Source organism: Coregonus lavaretus (assembly GCF_964263955.1).
Source record: "Coregonus lavaretus genome assembly, chromosome: 25".
Lineage (NCBI taxonomy): Eukaryota > Metazoa > Chordata > Actinopteri > Salmoniformes > Salmonidae > Coregonus > Coregonus lavaretus.
In genome coordinates, this window is record NC_140012.1 from 11,917,653 (window position 1) to 11,924,358 (window position 6,706).

General features: G+C 40.5%; 1 protein-coding gene across 1 annotated transcript in view; it reads left to right on the forward strand.

The window, feature by feature from the left end:
* Window positions 1-3,626: 3,626 nt before the first annotated feature.
* The window catches only part of LOC311100455 (ras-related protein Rab-26-like), a gene marked incomplete at both ends in the record, with an annotated part of 98,702 nt that continues 95,622 nt past the window's right edge, over window positions 3,627-6,706 (forward strand). Inside the window, one exon of the mRNA XM_084141375.1 lies at window positions 3,627-3,806. Coding sequence (XP_083997501.1) covers window positions 3,627-3,806 — 180 coding nt within the window. The remainder of the gene's footprint in view (window positions 3,807-6,706) is intronic.

The window sequence follows — 6,706 nt, forward strand, 5'->3', positions numbered from 1 at the left end:
CCAGGGACTCAAATCCTGCAGTGCCAGACGTGTCCCCCTGCTTAAGCCAGTACATGTCCAGGCCCGTCTGAAGTTTGCTAGAGTACATTTGGATGATCCAGAAGAGGATTGGGAGAATGTCATATGGTCAGATGAAACCAAAATATAACTTTTTGGTAAAAACTCGTCGTGTTTGGAGGACAAAGAATGCTGAGTTGCATCCAAAGAACACCATACCTACTGTGAAGCATGGGGGTGGAAACATCATGCTTTGGGGCTGTTTTTCTGCAAAGGGACCAGGACGACTGATCCGTGTAAAGGAAAGAATGAATGGGGCCATGTATCGTGAGATTTTGAGTGAAAACCTCCTTCCATCAGCAAGGGCATTGAAGATGAAACGTGGCTGGGTCTTTCAGCGTGACAATGATCCCAAACACACCGCCCGGGCAACGAAGGAGTGGCTTCGTAAGAAGCATTTCAAGGTCCTGGAGTGGCCTAGCCAGTCTCCAGATCTCAACCCCATAGAAAATCTTTGGAGGGAGTTGAAAGTCCGTGTTGCCCAGCGACAGCCCCAAAACATCACTGCTCTAGAGGAGATCTACATGGAGGAATGGGCCAAAATACCAGCAACAGTGTGTGAAAACCTTGTGAAGACTTACAGAAAACGTTTGACCTGTGTCATTGCCAACAAAGGGTATATAACAAAGTATTGAGAAACTTTTGTTATTGACCAAATACTTATTTTCCACCATAATTTGCAAATAAATTCATAAAAAATCCTACAATGTGATTTTCTGGATTTTTTTTCTCATTTTGTCTGTCATAGTTGACGTGCACCTATGATGAAAATTACAGGCCTCTCTCATCTTTTTAAGTGGGAGAACTTGCACAATTGGTGGCTGACTAAATACTTTTTTTCCCCACTGTATGACGGAAAACAGTATTAATGCCTACCTACAGTCAATAAATCTGCTGGTTTTGCTATTTATAGGCCAAAACAACATTTGTTGGCAGCGGTAGGATGTGACTGCACCTGTGTGCCAGAAGATGCACTGACCATTTATAAACCATTCTGTGATGTTACCACTGTGAAAATATGTTACCACTGTGAAATGTGTTGTTTCCACTGTGAAAATAAGTTACCACTGTGAAATGTGTTGTTACTGCTGTGAAAATAAGTTACCACTGTGAAATGTGTTGTTACCACTGTGAAAATAAGTTACCACTGTGAAATGTGTTGTTACCACTGTGAAATGTGTTGTTACCACTGTGAAAATAAGTTACCACTGTGAAATGTGTTGTTACCACTGTGAAAAGAAGTTACCACTGTGAAATGTGTTGTTACCGCTGTGAAAATAAGTTACCACTGTGAAATGTGTTGTTACCACTGTGAAAATAAGTTACCACTGTGGAAAATGCCCTGTTTTTCTACCTAGTTGTGGAGGTGAGTGATAGTGTTGAACAGGCAGAAGTGAGCCATCCAGATGGACGTAACTCTAGATTGATGTGTGCAGGTCCAGACTGTGAGCATCTGCTGCCTCTAATGAGGACTAATAGCCATGCCAGTGGGAAAGGACAGCCTCATGTCCCTCACACAGTCCAAATAAGAAACACAAAGTACAAACACAAGTAAGTTACGAAACATTTTCTACTGTCTCAGCAGAAGAGTATATTAAAACTTAATTGTGCCAATGGGCAATTTGCATGTAAGAAGAGATTCAAATAAAATGATAATTGTCACATGCTTCGTAAACAACAGGTGTAGACTAACAGTGAAATCTTACTTACGGCCCCTTCCCAACAATGCAGAATACAAAAAAATATTATAATAGAAAAAAAAGTTACACAAGGAAAAAAATAATATATAATGAGCAATGATAGCTTGGCTATATACATGGGGTACTGGTGCCGAGTCGATGTGCAGGGGTACAAGGAAATTGAGGTTCGATATGTACATATTGGTAGGGGTAAAGTGACTAGGCAACAGGATATGTGGTGAGTGTGTAAGTGTGAGTGAGTGTGTGTTTGTGTTGGAGTGTCAGTGTAAGTTTGTGTGAGTGTGTGGATAGAGTCCAGTGTGTGTGCATAGAGTCAAAAAGAGTTAGTGCACATGGACTCACTAGTCACATACAAATTAATAGGACAGGTGAATAGCCTATATTAAAACTAACAGTGTAGTGGCCATAATACCCTAATGTTTCACAGGCATTATGCTATTCATATGACATGTTGACATAACCATAGTAGCCTTTATTGTTATGGTAGATTGTGTAGGGATTTGGTGTCCCATCTTACCCAAACCCCCAGGACAAGCAATGCATTTCTACCTGTATGATTTGAACAGAACCTAAAGCTATAGCAAGTTTAAATTAAAAGATGACTGGAATAAATGTGTATCTGTCGGTCTATGTGAATCACTCATGAAGTGGATAGGCCACTTGTGGTTATATAAAGTACTTGATATTCAAAAACTAGGAATAAGCAGTAAGGACAGAACATTACATTCAAAATGTAATGTCCACTTGAAATAAAGAGGGGGCCTAATGAATCATGTTTGACTTTACTGTAAGTGGCGTGGGTTGTGTGCGATTAAACTACTTAACTTCTAGTCTGACACAGTGAAGTGTGAGTTCAAGAAGGCAACTGGCTGGGGAAATGCAACCATCCAGTTTTTCTTCAGCTTTACATAACCGTCTATAGAAGATATAGATATACACTGAGCATACAAAACATTTAGAACACCTTCACTTTCCATGACATAGACTGACTAGGTGAATCCAGGTAAAATCTATGATCCCTTATTGATGTTACTTGTTAAATCCACTTCAATCAGTATAGATGAAGCGGAGGAGACAGGTTAAAGAAGGATTTTTAAGCCTTGAGACAATTGATTGTGTATGTGTGCCATTCAGAGGGTGAATGGACAAGACAAAATACTTAAATGCCTTTGAACAGGGTATAGTAGTAGGTGCCAGGCACACTGGTTTGTGTCAAGAACTGCAACGCTGCTGGGTTTTTCCAAGCTCAAAAGTTTCCCATGTGTGGTCAAGAATGGTCCACCACCCAAAGGACATCCAGCCAACTTGACACAACTGTGTGAAGCATTAGAGTCAACATGGGCCAGCGTCCCTGTGGAACGCTTTCGACACCTTGTAGTTGTAGAGTCCATGCCCAGAATAATTGAGGGGGGTGAAACTCAATATTTCAACAAGTATTAGCTATGCTTCCCTGCTGCGCGCACTAAACACCATATTGTGCTTACCTTCCGTTATTGGTGTGAACCGTGCGCCATATAGGGGGAGGGTAGAGAGAGAGAGCGAGAGAGAAAGAGAGAGCTGTCAAGTCTGTTTACATTTCTGCATAAGCACTGTTTGAACTGGTAGGAGATTTATTCACCAATGGCAATTGCGCTCAACGGACAAGGAAGGCTATAAACTCGCATGTGCACTTACCATTTAAAACGACGCGGATATGTCTACAGTCATGATTTTTATGCACTGGTGAAACGTAATTTTTGTATTATCGTAGATTATCCAAAAGAACAAAGGATAGTGATATAGTGTCAGATCAGTGAACGCCATATTTATAGCCTAGTTATTGCACAAATAATTATATACAACAGGTAGGAATACCGTTAAAAGTGAACCATGTCCAGGAAAAAGACAATGAAAGGCAAGGGGAGCTCCAAAAGCCCGACTGCATCTCCGAACACGAGCAAAGACAGCGGGAAAAGTGGTAAAGGGATCGGAGCTCCATCCAACGGATTGGTCTATCCGAGCCGCCCCTCACTCAGCGACAGTAGGGAGTTTTATGATATCACTTTTAAGGTAAGACTTTTTACGCACACATATTGTCAATATTCTCCAATCTCCAGTTGGCCATATCAGTCACTCAAATAGAATACTTCAATGTTGATGTGACAGACAGTGCCGACTCAAGCCTTTTGGGGTCCCTACGCGAGATTTGGTTCTGTCCAGTGTAGATAGCTAGGCCTATAGGTATGAAAGACACATGATAAATATTGATTACATTATTTTATTTGATTATTTTCGGCATTGACCGGCTGGTGTGTTTCAGCCCTAAACCTTTGATAGCAAATATTTTGTTTAAACATCCCACACATCAGAATGTAAAAAAGAAAATTAAAGAAAATTAAACACATCAATAAAAGATAACTGGTCAAAAAGTGGTATGATGTAATTTGGGGTTCCATTATGACGCACGCTCCAAAACGTATATAAGCGCGGCATCGCTGATTGTCTTCATAAATCCATCAGACATAGACAACTGCATCAACGTGTTTGACAAAGTGCTACAGAAGGCCGAAAAGGCCATTGATAACGAGGCTGCCCGGCCCCAAGAGAGCCCTGCTGATACCATAAGCTGATACCATGGGCTCGTGGGGCCGTCCTGAAGAAGAAGAGAAAGAGGAAGAGGAAGAAGAAGAAAAGCGCAGGACCTGCGGATTTGAGCTCCGAATCCACTACCGCCTGCACTGGACCCAGCGCGTCTTCAGAGACCTCTGGGATAGGCCTGACTCCAGAGATCCGGCACATGATTAAGGACCTGCTGGACTCCGTTACAGCCACTTCCTCCTCCTGAAGATTGAGACCCCCACGGGAAAATGACCTGCAAGTGAAGAAACCAGAGATCTATGAACACTTTTCTTCAAGACAGAAACATAGTCTTACATTAGTTTAATTCAATTACATTCGTTTATTTCAATGACAGTGTATTTCAATTACATTCATTTATTTAAATACGTTTATTTCAATTACAGCTAACTTAGTATTTTTTATTAAACATAAACGTTGACTTACATTAGGTGTTTTAATTAATAAAGGCAGAAGCCTGATCTTGCATGCAAAACAAAAAAACGGAAACTATGAAAGAGTAAAAAAATCTCTCAATTATTTATATATATATATATATATATATATATATATACAGTACCAGTCGAAAGTTTGGACACACCTACTCATTCAAGGGTTTTTCTTTATTTTTACTATTTTCTGCATTGTAGAATAATAGTGAAGACACCAAAACTATGAAATAACACATATGGAATCATGTAGTAACCAAAAAAGTGTTATACAAATCGAAATATATTTTATATTTGAGATTCTTCAAAGTAGCCACCCTTTGCCTTGATGACAGCTTTGCACACTCTTGGCATTCTCTCAACCAGCTTCACCTGGAATGCTTTTCCAACAGTCTTGAAGGAGTTTCACATATGCTGAGCACTTGTTGGCTGCTTTTCCTTCACTCTGCGGTCCAACTCATCCCAAACCATCTCAATTGGGTTGACGTCGGGTGATTGTGGAGGCCAGGTCTTCTGATGCAGCACTCCATCACTCTCTTTCTTGTTCAAATATCCCTTACACAGCCTGGAGGTGTGTTTGGTCATTGTCCTGTTGAAAAACAAATGATAGTCCCACTAAGCGCAAACCAGCTGCCCACCCCCACACCATCACACCTCTTCCTCCATGCTTCATGGTGGGAACTACACATGCAGAGATCATCCGTTCACCTACTCTGCGTCTCACAAAGACACAGGGTTGGAACCAAAAATCTCATATTTTGACTCATCAGACCAAAGGACAGATTCCCACTGGTCTAATGTCCATTGTTCATGTTTCTTGGCTCAAGCAAGTCTCTTCTTCTTATTGGTGTCCTTTAGTAGTGGTTTCTTTGCAGCAATTCGACCATGATTGCCTGATTCATGCAGCCTCCTCTGAAAAGTTGATGTTGAGATGTGTCTGTTACTTGAACTCTGTGAAGCATTTATTTGGGCTGCAATTTCTGAGGCTGGTAACTCTAATGCACTTATCCTCTGCAGCAGAGGTGACTCTGGTTCTTCCTTTCCTGTGGCGGTCCTCATGAGAGCCAGTTTCATCATAGTGCTTGATGGTTTTTGCGACTGCACTTGAAGAAACTTTAAAAGTTCTTGACATTTTCCGTATTGACTGACCTTCATGTCTTAAAGTAATGATGGACTGTTGTTTCTCTTTGCTTATTTGAGCTGTTCTTGCCATAATATGGACTTGATCTTTTACCAAATAGGGCTATCTTCTGTATACCACCCCTACCTTGTCACAACAAAACTGATTGGCTCAAACGCATTAAGAAGGAAAGAAATTCCACAAATAAACTTTTAACAAGGCACACCTGTTAATTGAAATGCATTCCAGGTGTCTTCCTCATGAAGCTAGTTGAGACAATGCCAAGAGTGTGCCAAGCTGTCATCAAGGCAAAGGGTGGCTATTTGAAATATAGCTTGATTTGTTTAGCACTTTTTTGGTTACTACATGATTCCATATGTGTTATTTCATAGTTTTGATGTCTTCACTATTACTCTACAATGTAGAAAAGATAAAGAAAAACCCTTGAATGAGTAGGTGTGTCCAAACTTTTGAGTGGTACTGTATATATAAAGGTTGTTATGATATTATTAGTTATGGTGTTATCTGAATGTAAAAGCAAACGTTCTGACCAGCATCAATATCATCAAAAGTAAAAAAGTAAATCATGACATTTTAGGACCAAGGCACATGATATTTGCATAATGATTGATATGGATGTTTGGATACATTGCACTGCATAATGAACAGACATTAAGGACTGTATTGTCAACTACTGGGCCACAGCTGTGTCAACAAGGATATGGGAGACAAGCGTGTGCCCCTGCCAAAGCAGCACTCAAACATCCACACTGGGACCAGAACAA